Below are 27,282 nucleotides of genomic sequence, written 5' to 3' on the forward strand. Positions count from 1 at the left end.
ATGTGTTGTTACAAATTATTTAAATATCATGGACATTTACTTTTGCAACTTCACTAATACTTTAAGTAACTTAAAACAGTAGTAGCAACTAAAAACTAACGTCCTGCGGTGGAATAATAAGTGTACATGTGATGATATCTCTCCAGGAGAGGCTCTTTAATTAGATGCGGCCATAGTACATGAACGCCGCCCATTTTATTTTATTTTATCTTAATTCTTATTTAAATTTTTCTTTGCCTCTTCAGATATTAAATTAATATCGCTCACACAGGTTTATTTCACCTAGGCAAGGTATTGCATATTCCCATTAAAGATACTTGGGACTATATATATCTTTTATCGATTTAACATGGCGCTTTGAAACTAGTTACTTCATTTCCTTTATGGCACAAAACATTACAGCCGGACAAAGCGGCATACTACTTTAAGTTTAACAACTTGAATAGTTAATATCGCATTCACAGTTCACTCTTTCCAGGCAAAGTATTGCCTTATTTATATTCTCACATGGAAATATATACATCTCGTTTCGATCTAACATGGCACCCAGAAAACTAGTTCTTTTGTTTCCTTTTTGGTATTAAAACTATCTCAGGAATAAAAGCATGGGCACACTACAATTTACTTTTCCAAGATGGTGTCAATATAAGACGCGATATACGGCATATGGCTGCCGCCTGTCTGGAATTTCGGATGAAAAACATGGTATTGATGTAAGTGTTCACAACTTCTAATTTTTGGCCCCTGATTTGTTTTTTGTAGTAGATTCTAGGCTTCAAATTTCTATTTATAGCAATATACGATAGCCGATCTTGTGTAAATCTTAACGCAGGACGTGCAATTAACATTATCCGACCATGCGTATGTTTTTCAGCAACACTTCCCGTGAACTATCTGTCGCTAGTTGACTTAAGCGGACTTATGACATTTATGGTATCTCAAATTTATTTAAAACCTGTTCAACCATATATAGATGGATACCTACCTTATCTTTATTACTTTCATGTACATTATAAACACAGAATTCCTAGTTGAATGATTCCTTTTCTTCTTGTTTTTTCTTTTCTTCTTTTTCTAGACCACATACTGTATGATGCATTTCACTACAACATTTCCTGTAATTACTATAATTACCAGATCATCTGTTATACATGACTATTGAAATGGTATGTTAACTTTTCGGTACTTTATTGCTAATAATATTTTTTGGATCATGTAATGCATTAATATCATGAGTGTTCATATATCTACTAGTAATCTCACTTTGCAATTTTTGGTGCATGAGCCAGCACCTCTTTATGTAACTTTTACACACCTCTAATTCAATAGTTCTTTCTTCTCCAGTATTATTCTGTCAAGTTTTTCAACTTACCAATGAGACTTGGATGACGGGAACCTCACGACCCTTCGGTGTCTCTATTGTTTTTGGCTCCACTGATTTTAATCATGTCAAATTAGTTTTTTATGATGGTGTTTTTCTCCTTCACCTTCCTCACGCAGTATTATCAATTATTACACTGCATGCTTCATCACTTGCCCTTCACTTACCAGTGGTGTTTTCCTTTTTATTACAATTTATTCGTAATTGATTGCCCTATGTTTGATTACTTTCACCCTTGAGGAAGCCCTAGGTGGACTCACCATAGAGGGCGAAACACGTGTCGGCTGTGTCTGATCTGAAACAATTGAATAAATGATTGAATATTAAGTACAGTCTGCAAGTTCAATTCATTAAATTTGAATACCATTGAACAAAGTTACAAGTGGGTTCTCATTCTCAACTTGTTCGGACTTTTCTACATAAGGGGGACTTTGGTCCATACCCCCAAATGAGTTCCCACCACCAATCTCTTTCAATTCTTAAAAGGCATTTACACAGGAAGAAAAAATCAGGACCATCGCTCTTTGAGGTTTAAAAAGTCTGAAAATGAGTCACCGAGTGAATATCCAGGCTGATCTGACTTTCATGGATTCTATGAGGATTTCTTACCTAGGAGTCCTTGCAGACCTCAAACCTTGGTTAAGAACAAATATTTTCTTCATATTTCTGTGATGGAAAGATCCAGAAAGTACAGGCATCCACAAATATCCTACCATCCATCATTCACGCATGTCTTCTAATTAAAATGGTACCCCACTTGCTTGGTTGGGCTTACCGCTTACAATAGGAAGGGGCCCAAAATTCAACATGGACCGTCACATTTCTCCACTGAAAACTGACCATTTTTCAGTTTGAATAACTGTAGATTTTAGGCCCTATCTCAGTTGGCACCCAGGGAAACCTTCCAAACCCAGGCATTGCTGAAAACTGGACACCCAGGATAGTCCAAGGTAGAATGACATACATGGAGCTCATGTGGATTGCTTACCTTGTAAACCTCAACCTTTGGTTCAAAATACATATATTCTATATATGTGTGTGATGTAAAATTGGAGATCCACAATTTCTTTCCACCCAGCAGTCCAACATGTCTTGTGACAAAAATGGTACTTAGCACCTGCGACACAAAAGGCTCCAAAGTCAATGTATAGAGTTTGAAAATAGTGAGAAATGTGGTAATTGGGCCCAGGCTTAGCTGCCGCCTTGGAAATACTACCAAACCCTGAGATGTTTAAAAACTAGTCCCTTGAGGAAATATAGGGTTGTGTGCCTCAAGTGGATCCCACAACATTTTCTAATCTACAACACCCTCCAAACTCAAACTTCACAAATTCTCCCATACACTCTGGTTTGACCTGTTCCTGTCACAGGCACTAGGCCCACGCACATACGTGAGGTAGTGAACTTATTGGGACAAGTGGGGAAATGCTGAGTGTTAGGAAATTGGTAGATCCCTGCAGATTCCGGATGTTTACAACATCAAAATGTAAGGAAAATATGTGATTTTAAGCAAAGTTTGAGGTTTGCAGAGCATTATAGGTAAGAAGACTTCATGGGATTCACATGAGACACACCACCCAAGACCCCTTTGGGTGTCTAGTTTTCAGAAACGTCTGAGTTTGGTAGGTTTCCCTTAATGGTGATTAGCCTTGGCCCAATTACTGCACATACCCATTTTGCCCATATCGCTACATTGGGTTTTAGGGAGTTTTGGGCTGCAGGCACTAGGCTCAGCCACACAAGTTTGGTTGTGTTTTTATTGGGACCAGAGGGAGAATGCTGGGTGGCAGGAATTGTCTGGTTCACTGCGGATTCCGTAAGCTTACTTCACAGAAATGCAAGGAAAATGTATGATTTTAGACACAATTTGAAGTTTTCAGGGCATTGTGGGTAACAAAACATCATGATTCCCGTGAGGCACACCACCCGAGATTCCCTCTGGTGTCTAGTTTTCTGATATATCTGGGTTTGTTAGGTGACAGCAAACTCAAGAGAAAAAATACAGCCATTCAACATGGCAAGTGGGATAGTATTAGGATTTACCCTAACATCATATGTAATAACACCCAAAAGAATCAACATTTCTTCTCACTTTCCATTGGGCTAGGGATACTTTAGTCATAAGGGAGCAGAAAGACCTTTGAGGCTTTAGGGGTGAGGGTGGGGCAGATGTCAGCATGGGCTAGAACCCACCACATTATTTTATAAAAAAGATATTCTAGGGTATGGCCGAAATGCTAGGATGGTAGGCCTGCACTCCTTTCTTTTTCCTTAATGTAAAATCACTGGTGCCTAGTGTTTTTTCAAGCACTTCAAATAGCCCATAGGTGGTGGTGGGGGGCATCACAAAGACTGCTATGCCCTTTAAGGGTGGAGGCATGGCCTTGCTTATGGTGGGCTGCTCACACCCTTTTGTTTTTTCTTTTACCTGGTGTCTAGATGGATATTTGCCCCGCAGTGCAAATTTGAACACATCTCCAAATCTGCCACCCCCCCATAGGGAGCATGACTATTTTGCACTATTTTTGGGGTGAGGTTGATGGCCTTGCATATCACGGGCTGGCCCTAACTCTTTCTTTCTTTTAATTTAGCCTTGGAGTCTACAGAGATTACTGCTCCCCTGGGGGGTGGGGAGAGGGGGCAGATTGGTGAAAATTCCCCATCTGCCTCCATGGAGAGCAAAAACACTGTTCTGCCATGTGTGACATGGCCTTGCCCATCATTGGTCCCCCCACTTTGCTTTTTTTCCTAAACTAGCCCTGCTGGTTAGAAGGATTTCGATCCCCAATGAGGGCAGATTGGGAACAAACCCGTAATCTGACCTCCAGGAGGAAGGAAAGAAAGACTGTATTGACCTTTTTTGTGATGGGGGCATGGCCCTGCCCATTGTGGGTGGCCCCGGACACCTTCCTTTTTTCACTTGAAGCCCTGGTGTCTAGTGGGATTTTTTCATCCTGGGAAACAGATTGGTAGGAAAGACCTCCTGTCTGGTCCTGGGAAGGGACAGCAAGACCCTTCTGCATAAAGGGAGTGGTGTAGATCTAGCCCATAGTCAGAGGGCCGCTCCCTCCGTCAAATACTAATCCTGGTGTCCAATGAGTGGATCCCTGCTTGGGGATAGCTCTCCTGCAGCCAATCACAGTGGGAGACAATAAAAAGAGATACCAATGGAAAGTGAACAGTTTTCCCTTTCCAATGATACCTCTCCCATGTAAATTGGTGATAAAGATATGACCTCGAGCACCATTTTAAGTGACAGTGATATGAGCTGATCTGCCCATTTCACTTGTACTTTCAAAGTAATTTTGTTAGCACAACATGCTGGCTGATCAGATTTGACATTCCAAAAAAAGAAAAAAACAGCCGTTGGCTTCTAGGGAAGCTCTTTGCCAGAGCCCGGACCTTAAGATAAAGAAAGGAATCCTTCTGCTGCCAGCAGCAGAGGGATCCCCTGCCCTTGGCAATTGATCGTGACCTCCACATCCATAGCACCCGATTGAGAGCACTATGAATGTGGAGGTCATGTCCGTAGTGCCCAGAAAGTTAAGCCAATTCTAGTACAGGCAGCCTAAAAGTACAATTCCACAAAGTTAATTTTATACTTAAGTTATCAGAAATCTGATTTCACCATGAAATCAGGTTAGAAAACTGAGTACAGAATAACTGAAACATTTTTGTAGCATTTCCCCAAGCGGACATAGGAAATGAAGATGCTAATCTCATCAATCAGTTGAGGGAAAAGTGCAACAAGGCCTACACAGTGAAATAGCGTTTGGATTGTATTTCATTGTTAGAACCCATGAACACCAATATGTGCTGTACATTATTGTTTATATGAGCACCTCACCCTGTGACCTTCCAAGGTTCACTTTTGAATTGACCTATGAATATATATACATAATAGGATTTTCCTACACGACAAAGACACATTTTTTCCAGCCATGATTAACTGCAGTACATTTAATCTGCTGCCCAGTCAATGCACAGCGGTGTTCATGACAGACACATAGTTTTGTCATTTATATGGATGAGACTACATACTGAAGCCCACCTGTGCCACTTTCATGCCAAACATACTTTTTCTACACAATCTATAATGGTGAAACAGATCGATTGAGGGAAACCAATTTTACCACTGCCATGCACTAGGCTACTGATTAGCTGTGCCACAAGGCACAGAGAACTAATGCTAGCAAAAATGGTATCCAGAAATGAGCAAAAAATGGATGACCGTGTAGAAAAGGCAAATTTGCTACAATGAGTGACAATGAATTTTAGGTACCCCTAGAGTCGTAGATTTCCAAGAGTACTCTTGGAGCTCTTAATAAATCTAATAGATTTGAGAAGCATATTCCAAACAAAGAAGGTGGCTTTTGAAAGTAGATTTGCAAATTTCCTACTATGGGCCTTATGAATCTCACCCCAAATCTGCTGCTGTATGGTAGCTCAATTCACCAAGTACAGATATTGTTGTATAATTGTCTATAGGTCTGAATTTGGTCACTTTGGCTCGCCTGTTCACCATTCAAATTTGGTTAAAGAATACCAAGGCTCTCATTACGACTTTGGCAGTCAATTCCATTGACCAACAAAGCCTAACCCACCATTTGACTGCCATATTACGAGTGGTGGCTGCTCACCGCCATTTTTGAGGCGAAGAGCAGCCATCATTTGTTCTGGAAGTCAGAGGTGCAGAGGCTGTTCCCACTTCAGCACCGCCACCCCAGCAGGACTCCACCCGCCGTAGTATGAGCAGTAATATGGCTTGGCGGTGTCCTGCTGGCATGGTGGTGGCAGAGAGGGAAGACCGCCAGGACCCACCCCCTTCCGGACGTCCTCCTTGTTGGAAGAGGTAAGTTAGCGTCCGAAAGTGGGGGTAAGGGGGGTCTGTGGTGTGTTTGGGTGCGTGTGTGTGTGTGTGTTTGCGAAGGGGGTGCTGGATGCGTGCATGTTTGCAAGTGTATGTATGTGTGTGTGCGTGTATAGGGGTGTTTGTATGGATGAATGCGAGTGAGCGGGTGTTTCTGAGTGCATGTATGCATATGCTGAATGGGTGTGTATGTGAATGCGTGCGTGAAGGGGTGGGGCGTGCCTGTGAGTGTATGGATGGGTGGGGGAGATGTGTGCATGTGTGGTGACATGTGTGTTTGTGCGTGCCAGTGACAGGAATGAAGATGACAAAATTATCTATATAGAAAAAAGGGACAAGAGATCAGCCATCCTAAGCCACTTGTAAGTACCGGTCACATATTGATCAGCACACATTGATCAGCTACTGCTTGATTCCACTATTAGTCAATAATTGTGAGGGATATATTGTTTTCCTTGAGAGTACCTGATTTAGAAAATTGAGGGCTTTATGTTCAGGCTAAAGCATCACACAACAAAGAAAGCAAGGCACATACTCCTGCCTATCACTTTCACTGTGTTCCCTGTGTTATGTAGCTGAGGTGCATTAGCCGATGTGGAGAGGTGCTGCAGTATGTGCCCAGAGCTATCCCATTGTGTGCCCTCAGGGCTAGGATATATAATGATTTGCTACCATGTATGGTAATTTGAAGTATGTGAGGGAGAGGCCAACATGTGTTCCAGCAAAGAGGAGGTATGCGGATGTCACTATCCTGTGTATCCACAAGGAGGAAAGCTGCCCATGCAGAAGGAGTCTCTGGCATGTGTTCCTCATGCCAGGAGTGTGTCATACCCCTATGAGATGCTAAAGCACATTTGCAAATGGATAGCATGCTAGTCCATGAGAGGGCTGGGTGGAAGATGTATGTGTTTGCTATGTGACCTATGTCAGAAGCATTTTTACATCATGTGAGGACCAGAGCTGTGCTCTTATTGTGTTTTGTTACTACACCTTGGCATGAACTTATGCAACACAGTTGTGTGATGGACTTTTAGGTTTAAAAATTGTGAGTGTATGGATACAGAATATGTTTAAATGGAGTGTGATCAGGAATAGAATATTTTTAGGGTCCTTTGTATAGCAAGTTGTTGAAATGGCAATCTTAAAAATGCGTAACTGTTCTTATGCATGGAGCAGACCATGAGAGACTGTGAGTTTGTTATAAATGTTGTTGTGACCAACCATCCTTAATGTGGTTGTTTACAGCTTTGGGATGGAGTCATTCTGTGTTCTTCATTATGTATGTGTGCCTGATGATCAGAGGTGTTTTGGCTAGTCATTGTTGGATTATATAGGAAAGAGCCATGGCTATTAAAACATGGTCACTTAGACATGCAGAGAGCAGAGACAGCAGTGTCTCAAAGAGCAGGGGATAGAGTGAGTCGATTCCACACACCCAAATAGTATTTGAGAGGTTGATGAAAACACTCCATTCTTTTCAAAGCAGCGTATACTGTTGTTTCTGGTGGCCTAAATGTTATTGTATGTGTCTCAGTACAACTATGGATTAAAGCGACCTTCACATCCAAAGAAATACTTTAGTAAATTCTCGCTTTTTAAACAGAGGAACTGGGTTATTTCATTCAATGCTTTTCAAAGTAGTTGAGTTCCCACTATAAAAATAGTTTTTTAAAACATTTGCTTTTTAAGTTTGCATGGTTGAAAAGGTGGCATTGCCCCATCTCTTTCCCAGCTATCTGAAACCATATTTAATTTGAAGGTTTTATGGGTGTCTGGGCTTTGCTACTTTGTAGTAGAGGTCATGGTGACAGAGGGAAGCATCCAAATTGCCCTACTCAAAAAGAACCTGCAAGAGAAGGATAAATAGATAGTGAGCGTAGGGTGGTGGAAAAAAGAATCATGGGCTCGACCCTAGACAAGGCAGCTTAAGGATTCTTGATATTCCGCAACACCAACATAGGGGTGCTAAGACAGTATTTAGTCCAAGTGATTAATTTGAGCCAGTGGTTGCTGGTGCTCAACACCTGCAGCTAATTTTAAACACTTTCACTTATGACAGTCTGCCACATGGTGGTGCTGCCTGTCACATTTAGAGATGAGAACTGCAACAGTTATTTATTAACGAAATATGTATCAAAATGACTAAAACCATTCTCATAGCTTTGAGGGCGAAGAGTAGTCTGCATTGCCACTCTTGTAAGACTGTGATAGTCGGTAGTTGTATTGGTATGACACTGGCAGTTCTGGCAGGGGCAGTGTGCAGTGGAAACTGCAGTGGCCTCCTAACAGGGGCCCTGAGGCTTATTTTTATACAGAATAAGAAGTTTGGGCCCCTCTACTTATCTTTTTCCAAAGTAAACAGTAGGCCTCAGTGGCATCTTTCTCTCTGAGAAGTGCCTTTAGGGCAATATACCTACAGGTTCTTTTCCATCCATGCTTTTGCCCTTTCATTTTTTTTCCCACATTTCTAATCTTCCTTCCTTCTCCCGTTTTGCCTTTCTCGCTCCTGCCCTTGGGAAAAGTCTGATGATGAAAATAAGTCCCCAAAAATGAGTGTCAGCGCCCATCCCCTGCACAAATTAAGCACTTTGTCAGAGCAAAGGAATGGCATCATAGCAAGGTTTGTTTAGCAACAAAATAACATAACTACAACATGAATAAAAAAGCTCTCATATTTGAGTAGTGTTTGAATTAAGAAACCCTATAGTGCATGTAAAAGAAGAACAATATGGTCTTGATTCACAAAGGTAAATACGCTCTCGTAGATTTACTCTATGTATAGTTACTTCTACATATAGGCATAAAACTGCACTTTTGAGATATTTGCAAATGTAGATCAGCACCTAAGTGTAGATTAACATCACTCCATCCTTTTGTGAAGCCTCTATCAATAGGATCTAGTGTAAAGTTACTACTAGTAACTTTTCACATGTAAAATGAGATCTATGCCACCAAGTTTAGATCTCCCTATAAGAAACTAAATGAAAAAATATGAACGTTTATTGATTTATTGATTTTTAAAGAAATAATTACAAATGTTCATAAGTTCATAACGTAGAACTAAAAAAAGAAAATGGTACAGCACATTATCTCATCATATTCAATGTCTATTAAATATTCATTTAAAATATATTTAATTTTTAAATAAATAAATAAAATGTCCTAAAGAACAATAAAAATCGACCAACTCATGGGAATATTTGTATTTGTATGTATTATGTATTATATTTTGTTAAAGTTATGTGTTGAATTCCTGTATATTATTTGTAACTCTTTTAGGTAAAGTGCAAATGTTTCATTTTCACTTGCAATTTAATTTAAGTTTAGTTTTATATTTTAAAATAATGTAATCTTTTTTAAAAATAATTATGTGCATTTTCGGAAGATTAAATAAAATATACATATTTTAAAAGTTGGGATAATTTTATTTATTTAACTTTAGTTCATCTGTCGTGTTCATTTAAGTCCCTGTCTCCATCTTTTTCTATGATATTGTGTTGTGGTACCTGTGAGCTGCCGTATGTGGTACTTAACTTACTTCAAGGTAGAACTGGAGTTTCTTGTATATCGTTTTGGGACCTTTTTAGGCTTTGTAGCGTTAGACGTATAGTCTAAGAATAACTGTAGCCTTACTCTTTTAAGGGTGGGTATGTGTATTTGACTGTTCTTCCCTGAACCCATCATTACATCTCTCTAAACGCCACAAATTTAGGAGTATTTTCCTTTTCGCAATCACTTTCTCTGCTCCTTCCCATATTTACTACTAAAACATATACCTATGCGTGGGGAGATCTCAGCACACATGGCAAATTTCTCAGTACAGAAAAGTTAGCAATCATGGAGGCAAAGGTCTCCACACATAGGTTTCCAAATTACATTTTGTAGTACATGAGTAGTACTACAATGGTACTCCTCACCGTACAAAATCCAGTTTTTGAATCGGGATCTGTGTGTTTCATACACAAAGGTTATTTGTTTATTTGTTTTCTTGATGTATGGTTACTGTAATACATCATGGGTGCTCTGTTTCCTTGTCATGTTTTATCACTATTATTTTTTTTGCTATGGTTGATAAACCTCTTAGAGATAGTTTTTTTTTTGCAGCTCAACAAGTAGGGTGGATTTGCAGCACCTAAAACATGTGGCGAAATTCAGTGCTTTACTTACTTTGTAAATATGCTCTTGTTGCATAAAAGTGCTCTACTCAATATGCCCTAGTCCCAAACAAAAGAAAAACTCCTGGAGTTCAGCCCATTCAAAAGGTAGTGTGCTGACAAATCTGTGAGTAGCAGCGTATTTTAAATTAAAATCATGGGGGCTGGGTCACCTTTTAAGTACCTTTCACTTCTGCAATTTTTTTTTTTATGTTCCCACTCCTTTTTCTTTTTCTTTTTTTTTTACACTGGAAAGGTACAGTGTCCTCAGCAGTGCCTACTGGGTGCTATTCAAATATGTCAGAGTGGTCGATGCAAACTAAAGTAGGCTAAACGCAGCCTTTTTAGTTAGCTCAAACTTTCTGGAGGTTGATAGCTTCCTGAACAAACCAGCACAACTTATCTTCCTGCCCACCTTGGCCCAGATTTACTGAACTTTCTGTGCTGTTCTTGCGTCATGGAAGGCGAAACAAGGACAAGCAAAGGATTCAGTAATATTTACAAAGTTTCTCAGGCGGTTTTGTAACAAAATGTAATGCAGCGGCTTGTGCCATGTTACTTTACATTTGGAGAGGGTAGGCGGGTGGAGCATGGGCCTTCTGATGCATCCACCCAATGCAATTCCAGATTGACAAAGGTTTGTAAACCAGGGATTGCATGAAATCAGTACGTTTCCCAGAGGATGGCGTAATGAGGAGAAAAGCCTTTTTTTCTCATTGTTGTTTCCTCTGCGTTCTGCATCACACATAGAAAGAGGAAAATTCCTATAAGGATTGTTTTTGTTCATGAAGGTATCCCTTCCAGCACCAAAAAAATCCTGCCTCTAATGCAGGAACACTTGCACTATGCTGCAAGGGTGTCTGCGTTGGGATGCTAGCGCAAGGAAAAAGTAGAAATGCTCCATATCTTTGAAAATATAGGGCACTTCTCTTCTCTCCGTTTCACGCAACACAGCACAGCAGCTTTGAAACATTAGTAAATATGTTTGCTATATCAGGAGGCAGACAGAGGCAAATAAACCAGTAGGACTTCTAGAAACTGTGCTGTCTAATCAAGGTGTCCACTGAAGATTCACTTTCTTTATAGGCCTTGCTGTAATGGGGGAAAATGTACTTCAGCACCTTTACAAGTTGGTGAGTGGAGAGAGATGATAGAAAGTGGATGACGTCATTAGGGAGGGGTATCAGAAGGAGTAAAGTCAATGGCAGCCTGTAGTATGGCAGTACATAAGCATTCATTTGACAAACTCTTCTCTGGTTAGGAGAAATCTAATATTAAAGCTGTTCCGCCTTATTTGGTTTTTCACAAATGGACTGCATTTTCGTGGTAGATTAGGTGATTAAGGTACCATATGAAGACATCTGTGTGCATTCAGTAATTCTTAGGGTGTACCAATTGTAACCTGACCCATCTGGCTCATGCACTTGTAGGAGCGATCTGTGCGTAATCTCATGTCACACGTTTAAACACGAAATAGTTTAGAGAATTGAAGAGCCTCCTGTGCAATGCCCCATTGCGATAGCAAACCTTGCGAAATGCAAAATCAGTTGGTTTACAATCACAACAGGGATTTTTTTTATGTACAAAAGCCTTTTTTATTAGTTGGAAAAAAAAATCTGACTCCTAAAAGGGCCTTTTTGGCCCTGTCTGAATCGCAAATAAAAGTATTTTATTAATTGGCCTCTACGTCTGAGGCTTTGTTTGACCTTGGGCACCTGTGATTCACCCGTGAACAAGTTTCAATAGAAAGAAAATTGTGCAATTTTATTTAAGTCAATTGAAGTCTGAATGTTTTTCTAATATGCTCCTGAACATGAGTGGCTGCTCATGCTGTTTTGGAATAGATAATATGCTCTGCTTGGCAGACAGATGTGCATATTGGCATTAACTGTGTAACATATTGATATCTCCAAATAACGTGCTTGTTAAACAGACCTTGTAACAACAGTTTCCTGCTGATTTTAAGTACTTTAAATAGCAGGTTCTGTTAACCATTTTGATTGTTGTCAATTAGGCAACATCAGGAGTATGAAAGTATCAGTGGGTCAGGCCGCATTCAAAGCCTAAACTCACATACCACTGCAGATGTCAACGTGCAGTCACCTCCTTGAAATTCTGATAATTCGTGCCAAAGTGCGCTGTTTTTCCTAGCGAGAAGTGAAGATGAGCCCTTCATGTAGCTGCCTTTCACCTGTTTCCAATTTTGTACATTTACTAATCAATATCAGTTTTATACATTTACCATTCAATAATGTTCTATTAAATGTCTGTCTGCTCTTACTGTGAATTGTATGTTTGATCAATTCACCTTTTGCCTGTACATATTTTAAGCTTATTCACACAGCATTTGAGAAAGTATCTACAATAACATAAAGAACGGGAAAAATGTTATGAACACTGAGAAGTAGTTTCAAATAAAGTGGTGAGGACTCTGACCGAAGTTGGTCAACTTTTTATCTATGTGAGAAAACGAGTACCATTTGCTTTGCCCATAGACAATATAAAAGAGCCGTAAAGGGGAAGACCCATTCCTACTGTGTATTTCATCACTTGCCAGCTTCTCGCTTAGAGGTTCCATTATGCCCGCATACTCGCATTATCATAACAAGCCTTCAAAAAACCAACTGCAGTGACATTGATTGCAGTGCTTTAGGTGTTCCTAATGCTTATTTTCTTTGTGAATGATTTTGTAAATTTTAATACAAAAAAATCCACAAAAGGATGCCCGTGCATGCACAAGAATGTACCCACACACGACAGCCATCTTGAAACAGTTTTTGTAATAATGTTTCACAAAATCAGTGAAACGTAGCCAACCATGGATCCATACAATGTTGCAGACCGGCATCATTCAATGGTTTTTATAAAAATATAACAAAAAAAATGTGGCTGCCTGTGCACGCATACAGATAGATGAATATCATTGTATGACTTTAGATCCCATTCAAAAATTGCCACCTTTGCCTTTTAATGCACAGACATGCAACTGTGTACAGTTTGGAGTGTCAGTATGGAATTCAGCATGTTCTGAACAGTGCCCCAGGTGCCCAGTAACAGTATATGTGGAGTTTCCCAGCCCTAACAAAGTGAAACAAGTGAAAACTTTTTTTTTTTTAAAAGAACACATAGGCTCACAATTCCTAGCACAAATGTACTATTTTCTCTGTGGATGACAACATTGTGCTTGAGAAGATTATCACCACTCACACAGAGGGAAGAAAAGAAAAGTGGGTAGACCCATGGACCCATGCTGTGTGTTTGGTGGGCAGGACAAAATGTGAATGGCACTACAAGAGACCTATGGAAAAGAGAGCTGATTCAGCCAGGTAAGTAAGTGTATCTATGTCACCACTGAACAGTTATAGCTGGGACCTAGTGAGGGAAGGAAATAGATTTTTGGTTTGCTAAACACTTTGGTGCCTTTTGATGAATCTTCACAAAATTTTCCAAACAAAGTTCATACACCTTAGCTCCATTTTGGAAAGTTTCAGGCTGAGCCGACAAGCAGGGGCTGAGAAAAAGGGGGGTGGCTCCCAAAACACAATTTCTCTTTGTAATTTCTATAGGGATTTTTGAATAGTGCTACATCTAAAGTGTTTGAATGGAATTACACCAATTTGGAAGAAACCTAGATCTGCTTTAAATTTGGTGCAAATTTGTTCAGTACTTTTTGAGAAATTACGGTTCAAAATGTATAGATATCTGCATGGTTGCATTAATGGACTCTCACCGGAATTCCACGGGCATGGAACCTAAAATAATAGATACATTTGATTTACAGAGGGTCTTTTTTCACATTGGCTACCACGAGCCCTGCGGGAACTCACACGCGGATTGGCTTGATGCAACATGAACAGAAATGTTGTGGCAGCCATTAAAAGACACAATCTTCAATACCCCCATCCTAAAAAAGGAAAAATAAGGTATAAACAGGCAGGGTAGGGCTAACCTGACCCCTTGAATTTTGTGGAGGAGATCCCAGAGGGACCATACCGCGGCCAAATAAAAAAAAAAAAGCTTTTTGGGTTGCTGTGATCCTGCTGGACTAGTGCAGGCCCTGTACTCCTGTGAGAGCCCCAGGGGATGGAAAAACAGTAACAAAAATAAGTGAGGTGGGTATCCCTTGCAGCAGGCCAAATCCACACCATGCATGGTGGCAGGCTATGTGCAGCAGGTATTGGTGACTAGAGAAGGGTTGAACACAGGAACAGTGGAGGTTTGGACACAGTGGAGGTTTGGACACAGGCTGAAAGCCTGGCTCTGCAGCCATCATCATAATGAACACAGCCAAATAAATATTTGGGGCACCCCTTGTGGCAGGCCAGCTCCACACATGCGCATACAGTGGCAAGCCATGTGCGGTGGGGGTTGGCAGCCAATAGAGGGTTGGACACAGGGTCAATGGAGGGTTGAACACAGCAGAAGGTTGGACACAGGATCTGGTTGAAGGCCAAGCTCTGTGACCATCAACACACTGCACACAGCCAAAAGGCTGTGAACGCCAAGGGGTTGGCCAGCTGCAGGTGGTTGGCTGTCTGTTGCCAACCACACACAGCACATGGCCAAAGGCCGTGCATTACTCAGGATGACTGCCAGTTGGGAGTTGGTATAGTTATGTATGGTAATAAAATCTTACTTTACATTTTTTTCAAATGAGAATTTCAGTACAAAAACTAGGGTTAAAGTGAAATTATAGTCAAAATGTCAGTTTAAATTTACCAGGTTCAACTAAAAAACACAAAAATTCACCAGTTGTCGTTAACTGAAGTAACTATAACTCATGCTTTGTCCATACACTGCTTATGACCTCACATATCACATCACTCATGAAACCTGAATTATGGTAGGAGATAATACATAACTGTTTAATATGGGTGTATGTTGTCATTGACGGGTGGGTTCTGGCAGTGCTCAATTAGATTTATTTAAAAGAAAGAGTGCCGGTGGCTGAAGCAGTGGTCAGAAGCCTGCAGCTGATGCAGTTAAACTCTGGTGTGCAGAATACCTAGGTTGGTAGTCTTTAACCATCACATGGCTCTTTAAGCCACTAGCAGACTCTACCTGAACCCTTTATCTTACTTAAGTGTAGCTCCCCCAAAGCTAGTGCTGGTGATCCCCACCGGCATCCGCCTACTCAAATTAAACACTAGGCTCTGGTGACATTTATAAATCAATCACAAGGCCGCCGAAGGCTGAGAAGTTTATAAACATCACCTGAATCACAAAATGTTACCTTTTCATATTATTATCGATTATGATACACTAATTTTTCAACTAATCCACTTAATTTGCATAAACAATACTCTGTGTAATAATTGCATGACCACTACCATAGAAAGATACATGACGTTCATACATTAATGCGCTTACAATCATATAGAAACAAACTTTTTATTATAACAATGTTATTCCCTAAATCAATAACTGTTATACAGCACTAAAGAAGAACCAATAAACGGATACCCTCTATCTAACTGCTGCACATTCATCTATACACCATGAAACAATGAACACATCAAATGTAATAGCAGCTTTATAAAGTGAAGCGGTCATTAGCAAATTTACACTTACCTACCATTACTTAAAATACACTTTTGCAACATAATCATAACAGCAGAACCATACGAGAAAACATTCCTTTTTAAATACAATCAATTGATCAAAAATCATACACTAACTGAAGATAAAAGGAGAAGGAAAAGATTTTACTTAATATACTATATCCCCCTCACATGTAGTAACACCCATATACCACCATACTGAAACAAAGCTTGAATGAGGCACCAATACTGCCACCTCTATGTAGAATGACAGCACAACATATATCTATAAAACCAATACATCAATATACAGTTACTATTATTAAAGTTAATATTATTAAACAAACATATTATATTTCAAAACAACATAATATCAAATAGAAATGTATATAGGACAAATTAAAAATGCTTGATCCAAAAACATTACTTCCAATGCAGTTCTTAAGAAAAACAGTATTCATAATATAAATCATGTTAATAGCAAAATAATTTACATATATACAGAAATGAAGTCTAATGTAGTGAGCAGGATTATTGTTGTTAATGATATATTCAGTGATGCCATTTGAGATGTCATCAGTGATGTTATCAATGAGGTAATTTAACATGTCATACGTAATGTCATGTGTGATGTCAAATGCAGTGCATGTGGAGGGTGTACATTTTGGGTAGTTAATCTTAACCACAACATGTGTATTCCAGTGGTGTGTAGGTGAATTTCCAATATGTCTGTGTATATATATAAGTTGTAAGTAATATTGTTTTATGTGTGTTCTGAATGTAACTTAATGTTAACTATGGTTCTTTTACTGATTTTCTGATTTGTTTTTTCACTGAATACGTAAGGTCTTTAAAATGATAAGTTTTTATATTTCAAATGAATTGTAACAATAGTTTCACCTCAATTGTGTTCTGTCAGTAAATATAGTTTACAATGAAAAATTATTTTTTTGAATTGCTAATGACTTTGGCACTGTTTGGCCAGTCTTCACACAAACCTTTGCACACCCCTCGCAAATCTGGCTAAAATGCAGCATTTTGAAAGTTGTGCAAATGCATGGAAAGAAAGAAAATATATGGGGCTAAAAAAATACGCACTTCCTATTTTACCTTCCAAAGGAAATTGTGTCCACACTTTTGCAAAAACGCCAAATTCCATTCAAAGCTGACCATAGCCAAGGTAAAAGGTTGGAGCACAGTGAAGCGAGAAGAACCCTACACAAAGGAAGCCAGAAAGACACCAAAAACAAGGACGGCCTAGTACCAGCTCTCTCTTTTAAAGAACGTCTAGCAATTTTTTCCAGAAACCGAATTCATAATTGTTGTTCAAGCTCTTGTATTGTTGCATCTAGATGGTGGTAAAGTCCTTCTCCATGGCCTCCCAGACTCCACACTGGCAATTCTCAGAGCATTCTACATGATGCAGGGGATCAATGACAGAATATCATAACCACAAATATTGTGTGTACATAATACTGTGTCAAACATAAGAAGGACCAAAATACTGAGAAGATAAGTGCAACTAGGAAAGTATAGATTTACTATTCTTAACTCTACACCTACCTACCTTGAAGATATATATTGTCAAGGTACATACATGCGGAGTTATATATAGTAAAACGTTACTTACCGATAGAAACTTACTTTCATTATATTTTGTCCTCAATGTTATTGACACGATAATTTGTCCCACAATATTTTTGGTTCCAATGTTCTGACTAAGCACCACTGCAGCATGCCTCATCAAGGGCCTGAAGAAATGTATTCACATCACCCCCAACCTGACGGAACTCCATTGGCCCATCTTGATGGCTCACCCCATATTCAAAAGCAGCTCCACCAGTTACTGAGCTATGAAGACTATTAGCCTGCTTTTCTTGCAGATAAGCTCACCACACCTGGTGGATCTTGGCATACCTGCAGCCAGGACACAATTAGACTGCAGAAAAAGAAGTGTAATTTTTAAAAAAAATACAAGATAGAAGCCCTTTTCCATTTGTGCACACAGGATCTGGAACAACATCTCTATATCCATAAGGACCGTCCCTGTGCTGCTCCAATTTAGAAAAGAGTAGACGACTCGCCTCTTTAAAGAACACTACATCACAATTCATTAATCATCCACAACCCAGCGTCCTCTCTTACTCATTGACTTTACGCTTTGTCATTGACCATGTACAGTGTTCTGCTGTCTATTGGCTAGGTTTGCACTTTAATAATATTGTACACATACTTACGTACATACATACGTTATACCAATATCCAGACATTTCCTGAAAGCCTGATTATCCAACATAGCCCTTTACAATCCTACAATGTCCATTTTGTATTATTAACCACATTTTTTTATTGTTGAATATTCAGCTTTCCTTTTCCTAAAATATATTACTGACTTATACAAACATTTTTAAGAAAGAGAAGTACTTTATTAAAATGAGATCAATTCATATCAAATTCATGTATCAATAATTGAGAGACATAGTTATCAAAACCACTCTTTCATCCTGGGAGGCTCAAGCTAGTAGTAGCCGTAGTAGTAGTAGTAATAATAGGGAATGCAGCCATATAATGGAACCCAAAACTAGGTAACTCCTCCTTCCTCTCTGGATAGGTACAGTTTTAAAAAGTTCACACTGACTTTTACTTTTCCACAAAATAGTTTGGAGCATTCCCTTTAAAGTGCTAAAATATGCAGTGTGCAATTTATGTAGAGAGAGTTGCACATTAAGACTGGAAATGATGGCAAAATCATAATTTTAAATAAGGCTACTCTGCCCACAACAGTTAAAAGCAACACCTTCCAATTTGTCAACAGTTTTTTAACTTTTTCTAAATGAATATATTTTAGATTGATACATTTTATATATCTTTCAGATCCAAGGGATATGGGGGCTTTAATAGCCTTAAGTTTATCTTTGTCATTAACTAACCTGCTCTGAGTGAAGGAAAAGGGGTTTCTGAGGTAGCAACGAATAAAAAACCTGTGTTATAAAAATTAAATAATCTTGTGGCCTCCAACTCCTGTGAAGTTCTCGATTTTATTCATGGTCAAGTTGATATTCATCCTGATAGACAATATAAAGATGATCACGTTGTCCACCTAAAGTTTTAATTTTGCTATTGAGACTGAAGATGCCTTCTTTCTTCTACCCACGAAATAAGTATTGCCAAAGGCACAATAATTGAAGAAAATAGGGATGCTGGGATGGAAATCTAAAACTTTCCAACTTTTGAAGAGTGCACCTAAAGCCGTGACAGGAAACACGTTGCACTTCACAAAATACAGCTGTTCTTGCAGTTAGTAAAGGATCGACTGTTCCTTTCAGCTCTGAAGACTACCAAAAATCAGTCTTTACTGAGCACTAGGAAAAATCAAGACCATTCTGTTGGACTCTTGGAGTTTTTGTATGTGAAAGCCATTGGATAACGTGTGCTATAACTGTAAACACCAAGTAATAATTACCAAAATCAGTGCTATTAGAGACCACAGATAGCAATGACACTAGCAATATGTTGACGCCCAGGTGTAGAACTGTTCCTCATTTGCTCCACTTTTGTAATGCAATCCAGGTGCAAAGTGTTGTGGTGTTATTTACTTTCCACTGCAAACCAGGATTTACATTGGAAAATTGGCCAATGTAACCTAAATTAACGCTATGTACTACTTTGTGCCTGTTTGCATCAAGTAGGGGCACAAGGGCGGTACATGACCTTTTCTATGCAAACACACAGTGATTGTGACACAGATCCTGTCCAATACATTTGGTAGATAGGTACTGGTGCCAAAATCATGTTCCTCCTCAAGGCAGCCATAATTATGAAACAAGTTTTAAAATTCTCCACATTTTTCAAATTTCCTTTTGTGTTACATCGTACAGCACACATACAAAATGAGAAAGGTATTAAAGCATAGTTTACTCACTGGCAGGGTGCAAAGCGTATGCCTCATAAAATGCATACACATTTGCACTATAATGCAAAGGGGTGTGTGGTGAGAATAGCAGCCTAAAGTGTGCTAGCGCAGGGAGAGACGAAAAACAGCATCATATTTTAGTAGATATGGCGCTCTTCTGCTCTCTCTCTTTCACAAAGACCAGCACAGCAACTTTGGTGGTCTGTGTGGTGTTGAAAGTTCGTATCTGCTACTGGAAGTTTAGCGACATTGGTGTTTGTTTCCTGTGCTTCTGAAAGACCATGGCCAATCAGAAAGTGTTTCCTTTCCTTGGGGTCTCTTGATCGCTGGGAAGAGCAGATAATGATAATGACACCTAAAAGAAAAGCAAACACGGAACGGTAAATGGGAGTCGAAAGCATATAGGGCAGAGCTAAAACTTGTCTCATCACTTCCAAAACAGAAAGCCAACTTATAAGATAAACATAAGCCCCACTCCCAGATAAATAAATACATATATAACATATATAAAACCAATTATATATTATATTTGCATAAATGTATACGAAAATAGCATATTCCATTTTTGGTTCGGGGCCAAAACCAATTACTAACATGAAAAATGAGCGTACACAAGCACTGTGTCCAATATTTAGTGTTTGCAAAATGCATACATGAAGGGGACGCAGTAATGTAAGGAGCTGAAATAATCTTAAAAGTCACGACTGGACCAAACATGTCTCCTCTAACGGTTACCTAACACATCTAAGAATGAAAGGTTGTCATTGGTAAAGACAAAAAGGTTGCCACAGCCCAGGTGCGTATCCATACTACTGCACTTCTTCTCGAGAATCTGTGGTCCAAACGGACGATTGTAATGTATTATATTTTCTTCTTGAGTTTCTTATAATGCAACTCAGAGATTAAATGTAATGTAGAAAGTAATTACTATACCTCCAAAGTGACAAGATCGCAAGTGTTATATCACTTTATAGGCAACATCATCACACAACGGATATTATAATAGAAGATGGAAGCTAGCTGCAAACTCAGGGCCATATATACAAGCAGCCCGCACTGTCGATGCATTACTTTTTGTGATGCACCGCAGCAGGGCTACAGGGCCATATCTACAATGCTATGAAAAGCCACTTTGTGTGGCTTTACATGGAGATGTAGATATGGACTAAGGCAATGGAAGGAAAGTCACTGCACTGCCTTAGTTTGCATTATAAAGACAATCCATGGGTGTTGTGGGTGTTTCCACGCAACATCCATGGATTTAGGCGCATTCCTAGATTTACAAAATGTATTTATTTCGTCTATTTTTTTCCTTTTTCTATGTGTGCTGCAGAAAGAGGAAAACGCATATTGTGATTGTTTTGTGCAGGAAGGTGTCCCTTCCTGTAAAAAACAATCATCCTCGCAATGCAAGTACACTTGCACCTTGGCTGCATTGGTGCATGACAGTCCATTATGCACCAGTACAGGGGACAGGACAGGAAATAGCGCATTCCTGACCCTTTCTTTTTATGCAGGACAGCGCAGCAAGAAAGCTTGCGGTGCTGTACTGCGTCAAAAGTTTATAACTGTGGCCCTATTTGTCCTGACAGAGACAGACTGGGCTAAAGTATTGCACTATTTCATTGTCACCAATAAATAATAGTCTAAATTTAACATAAAGTGAGGCTATAGGTGAGACACATAGGTGGTCATTACAACCCTGGCGGACGGTATTAAAGCGGCGGTAAGACCGGCAACAGGCCGGCTGTAAAACATTTGGAATTACGACCGTGGCAGAAACCGCCAACAAAAACAGACACTTTAGCACTCCGACCACCACGGCGGTACAGACAAACAGCTTGGTGGTCACCGCCAACAGACAGGCGGAAGACAAAGTACTGCCCACAGTATCACAACCTACCAATCCGCCACCTTTTCCGGGGCAGATTCACCACGGACAAAAACATGGCGGAAACAGGACTTTGAAGGGAAAACGCTCACCTCTACACACCCCACGAGGAATCCGGACGCCATGGAACCCGAGCTGCACATCCTGCCAGCCCTCATCTTCTTGCTCCTCTACCAGGAGCACGAACGCCGTCGGCGAAGACAACGGTGCACCTACGACACAGGGGAGGGAGAAGTGAAAAAAACAGGGACACACACACGCAACACCCCCACCCCCACCCTTACCCACTACAACACACACACTAATACATATTTACACATTATAGTCACACACCCCAAACCCCCCGGAAAGTAGGCAAAAATAAAAGACAAAAGGAAATGAGTGTAACCATTGTAATATATTAAAATCAAGTATGCAAAAATATATATATATACACCATAAACAAAATATACACCAAGCTTAGTAGTCCAGGTAGTGCTCCAATGAAGTCCGTGGAACACTGGGCCCACACGGTATGAGCGAGGCCCACACAAGATCCCTTACCATGACGGAGAGAACACTGCAGGGGCATCAGAGAGCAAGAAAACAGGCACCTCAGGGGGAGGGAAAGGGGGGCACCTCAGCCGGTTGAGTGCACGACGCCAAGTCCACAGTCTCTCAAGTCTCTACAGTGGGTGGTTTGGCCACTGTTCAATCCTGGGGAGTGCAAAGCCACAGTCTCTCAAGTCTCTACAGTGGGTGGTTTGCCCACTGTGCAATCCTGGGGAGTGCAAAGCCACAGTCTCTAAAGTCTCTAGAGTGGGTGGTTTGGCCACTATGCAATCCTGGGGAGTGCAAAGCCAAAGTCTCTCAAGTCTCTACAGTGGGTTGTTTGGCCACTGTGCAATCCTGGGGAGTGCAAAGCCACAGTCTCTCAAGTCTCTACAGTGGGTGTTTTGCCCACTGTTCAATCCTGGGGAGTGCACAGCCACAGTCTCTCGAGTCCATACAGAGGGTGGGTTGTCCACTGTGCCATCCTGGGGAGTGCAAAGCCACAGTCTCCTAAGTGGATGACAGTCTCCACTGTATGGTGCCTAGAGTGATTCATCCTGCTAAGGACAGAGGTAGTGGATGTATCTCTCCACTGGTTATGGAGGGGGCATGGTGCCTAGAGTGCTTCATCCTGCTAAGGACAGAAGTAGTGGATGACAGTCTCCACTGGTTCTGGAGGGGGCATGGTGCCTAGAGTGCTTCATCCTGCTAAGGACAGAAGTAGTGGATGTATCTCCACTGGTTCTGGAGGGGGCATGGTGCCCAGAGTGCTTCATCCTGCTAAGGACAGAGGTAGTGGATGTATCTCTCCACTGGTTCTGGAGGGGGAATGGTGCCTAGAGTACTTCATCCTGCTAAGGACAGAGGTAGTGGATGACAGTCTCCACTGGTTCTGGAGGGGGCATTGTGCCTAGAGGGGACATGGTGCCTAGAGTGCTTCATCCTGCTAAGGACAGAGGTAGTGGATGTATCTCTCCACTGGTTCTGGAGGGGGCATGGTGCCCAGAGTGCTTCATCCTGCTAAGGACAGAGATAGTGGATGTATCTCTCCACTGGTTCTGGAGGGGGCATGGTGCCTAGAGTGCTTCATCCTGCTAAGGACAGAGGTAGTGGATGACAGTCTCCACTGGTTCTGGAGGGGGCATGGTGCCTAGATTGCTTCATCCTGCTAAGGACAGAGGTAGTGGATTTATCTCTCCACTGGTCTGGAGGGGGCATGGTGCCTAGAGTGCTTCATCCTGCTAAGGACAGAGGTAGTGGATGTATCTCTCCACTGGTTCTGGAGGGGGCATGGTGCCTAGAGTGCTTCATCCTGCTAAGGAGAGAGGTAGTGGATGACAGTCTCCACTGGTTCTGGAGGGGGCATGGTGCCTAGAGTGCTTCATCCTGCTAAGGACAGAGGTAGTGTATGTATCTCTCCACTGGTTCTGGAGGGGGCATGGTGCCTAGAGTGCTTCATCCTGCTAAGGACAGAGGTAGTGGTTGACAGTCTCCACTGGTTCTGGAGGGGACATGGTGCCTAGAGTGCTTCATCCTGCTAAGGACAGAGGTAGTGGATGTATCTCTCCACTGGTTCTGGAGGGGGCATGGTGCCTAGAGTGCTTCATCCTGCTAAGGACAGAGGTAGTGGATGACAGTCTCCACTGGTTCTGGAGGGGGCATGGTGCCTAGAGTGCTTCATCCTGATAAGGACAGAGGTAGTGTATGTATCTCTCCACTGGTTCTGGAGGGGGCATGGTGCCCAGAGTGCTTCATCCTGCTAAGGACAGAGGTAGTGGATGACAGTCTCCACTGGTTCTGGAGGGGCATGGTGCCTAGAGTGCTTCATCCTGCTAAGGACAGAGGTAGTGGATGTATCTCTCCACTGGTTCTGGAGGGGGCATGGTGCCCAGAGTGCTTCATCCTGCTAAGGACAGAGGTAGTGGATGTATCTCTCCACTGGTTCTGGAGGGGGAATGGTGCCTAGAGTGCTTCATCCTGCTAAGGACAGAGGTAGTGGATGACATTCTCCACTGGTTCTGGAGGGGGCATTGTGCCTAGAGGGGACATGGTGTCTAGAGTGCTTCATCTTGCTAAGGACAGAGGTAGTGGATGTATCTCTCCACTGGTTCTGGAGGGGGCATGGTGCCCAGAGTGCTTCATCCTGCTAAGGACAGAGGTAGTGGATGTATCTCTCCACTGGTTCTGCAGGGGGCATGGTGCCTAGAGTGCTTCATCCTGCTAAGGACAGAGGTAGTGGATGACAGTCTCCACTGGTTCTGGAGGGGGCATGGTGCCTAGATTGCTTCATCCTGCTAAGGACAGAGGTAGTGGATTTATCTCTCCACTGGTCTGGAGGGGGCATGGTGCCTAGAGTGCTTCATCCTGCTAACGACAGAGGTAGTGGATGTGCCTCTCCACTGGTTCTGGAGGGGGCATGGTGCCTAGAGTGCTTCATCCTGCTAAGGAGAGAGGTAGTGGATGACAGTCTCCACTGGTTCTGGAGGGGGCATGGTGCCTAGAGTGCTTCATCCTGCTAAGGACAGAGGTAGTGTATGTATCTCTCCACTGGTTCTGGAGGGGGCATGGTGCCTAGAGTGCTTCATCCTGCTAATGGAGGGGACATGGTGCCTAGAGTGCTTCATCCTGCTAAGGACAGAGGTAGTGGATGACAGTCTCCACTGGTTCTAGAGGGGGCATGGTGCCTAGAGTGCTTCATCCTGCTAAGGACAGAGGTAGTGCATGTATCTCTCCACTGGTTCTGGAGGGGGCATGGTGCCTAGAGTGCTTCATCCTGCTAATGGAGGGGACATGGTGCCTAGAGTGCTTCATCCTGCTAAGGACAGAGGTAGTGGATGACAGTCTCCACTGGTTCTGGAGGGGGCATGGTGCCTAGAGTGCTTCATCCTGATAAGGACAGAGGTAGTGTATGTATCTCTCCACTGGTTCTGGAGGGCGCATGGTGCCTAGAGTGCTTCATCCTGCTAAAGACAGAGGTAGTGGATGACAGTCTCCACTGGTTCTGGAGGGGGCATGGTGCCTAGAGTGCTTCATCCTGCTTAGGACAGAGGTAGTGGATTTATCTCTCCACTGGTTCTGGAGGGGGCATGGTGTCTAGAGTGCTTCATCCTGCTAAGGACAGAGGTAGTGGATGACAGTCTCCACTGGTTCTGGAGGGGGCATGGTGCCCAGAGTGCTTCATCCTGTGAAGGACAGAGGTAGTGGATGTATCTCTCCACTGGTTCTGGAGGGGGTATGGTGCCTAGAGTGCTTTATCCTGCTAAGTACAGAGGTAGTGGATGGGAATATCCACTGGTTCTGGAGGGGGCTCTGTGCCCAGAGTGCTTCATCCTGCTCTTGACGGACTCAGTAGCGTCAGTGCCCTTGGCGCTTATGGGCCAGTGGTGCTTATAGCGGCGGTGCCCTGTTCAGTGGTGTTTGTAGCGGCGGTGCCCTGTTCAGCGGTGCTTGGAGCGGCGGTGCCCTGTTCAGCGGTGCTTGTAGCGGCGGTGCCCTGTTCACCGGTGCTTGAGGTGGCAGTGCCCTGTTCAGCGGTGCTTGTAGCGGCGGTGCCCTGTTCAGCAGTGCTTGAGGCGGCGGTGCCCTGTTCAGCGGTGCTTGAGGTGGCGGACTCCTTTGCAGTGACTCAGCTGCTGGCGGTCCTCTCTGTCCCAGTGGGGCTTGTGCAGGCGGTCCTTTCTGTCCCAGCGGGGCTTGTGCTGGCGGTCCTCTCTAGCCCAGCGGGGCTTGTGCTGACGGTCCTCTCTGTCCCAGCGGGGCTTGTGCTGGCGGTCCTCTCTAGCCCAGCGGGGCTTGTGCTGGCAGTCCTCTCTAGCCCAGCGGGGCTTGTGCTGACGGTCCTCTCTGTCCCAGCGGGGCTTGTGCTCTGTCCCAGTGGGGCTTGTTCTGGCGGTCCTCTCCAGCCCAGTGGGGCTTGTGCTGGCGGTCCTCTCTGTCCCAGCGGGGCTTGTGCTGGCGGTCCTCTCTAGCCAAGCAGGGCTTGTGCTGGTGGTGGCCTCCTGGGCAGCAGGGCAGGTGCTGGCGGTGGCCTCCTGGGCAGTGGGGATGATGGCGGTGGCCTCCTGGGCAGCGGGGATGATGGCGGTGGGCTCCTGGGCAGCGGGGATGATGGCGGTGGCCTCCTAGGCAGCGGGGATGATGGCGGTCTCCTCCGCCATGCTGCTCTTCCCAGACTTTCCGGGTTTCTTGTGGCCCTTCCCCACCTTGGAAGGTGTTGCAGCTGACTCCACACTCCCATCGGGACCCCTGGGAGCGGGTTTGGTGGCTGGAGTCTTCCCCCTCTCCCGCCGGGCACTGGCCAACTTTTGATGCTTGACAGGTGGGGGACTGTCCGTGCTGTGGCTCCGTGCCACACTGGCTGCCCTGGTGGCCGGTGCACTCCAGATTCCGGTGACTACAGGCACCACTGGTCCCGGAGATGTAGTGGCTGAGGTGCTAGGCTGGGACCTGGAGAGTCGGGCCCTCGGAGACGGACGGGGTGGGGGAGGTGTGGAAAAGAGGTCAAGGTTGGACAGGAAGAGTTTTTTGTAGACACTGGGACAGGTAGCTGGAGGGGGTTTGGGAGAGGAGGAAGAGGTTGTGGTTGTAGGAGGTGTTTGTTTGGTGACTTTGGGTGAAGGTGCATGCGCTGGAGGCTGTTGTGAGGTGGATGGCTGTTGGGTGGGTGTGTGCCTGCGTTTGTGTATCTTGGGAGGTGGCGTCACAGACACACTGGGAGAGGACACAGGGGACGTGTGAATGGTAGTGGGGGTGGTGACTGCACGTGAGTGGGGTGTGGTGGTGTGTGTGTGCTGGTGATAGCAGTAGTGGCTGTAGATGTACTGCATGCAGGTGTGAGTGTAGACGAGACTGGGAGGGAGGAGGGAGACGAGGAGGAGGGGGACACAGTGGAGGCAGTGGATGTTGGTGTGTCTGCATGTGTGTTATGCTTGCGTGAGTGCCTGTGGGGTGTGTGTTGCTTATGTTTGCCTGAGCTTCCCTTGTGTGTTGACGTGTGTGCATG

General features: G+C 42.9%; 1 protein-coding gene across 4 annotated transcripts in view; it reads left to right on the forward strand.

Moving 5' to 3' along the window:
- Positions 1 to 27,282, forward strand: part of OPN4 (opsin 4) — a 714,562-nt gene that overhangs the window by 60,362 nt on the left and 626,918 nt on the right. The window contains exon 1 of one of the 4 annotated variants that reach the window (XM_069240597.1): positions 1,109 to 1,166. The exons of the other annotated variants lie outside the window; for them this stretch is intronic. Coding sequence (XP_069096698.1) covers positions 1,152 to 1,166 — 15 coding nt within the window. The 5' untranslated portion in view covers positions 1,109 to 1,151. Of the gene's footprint in view, positions 1 to 1,108; positions 1,167 to 27,282 lie in introns of those variants that run through there. 4 annotated transcript variants of the gene reach the window in all.

The sequence above is a fragment of the Pleurodeles waltl genome, chromosome 6 (assembly GCF_031143425.1).
Source record: "Pleurodeles waltl isolate 20211129_DDA chromosome 6, aPleWal1.hap1.20221129, whole genome shotgun sequence".
Lineage (NCBI taxonomy): Eukaryota > Metazoa > Chordata > Amphibia > Caudata > Salamandridae > Pleurodeles > Pleurodeles waltl.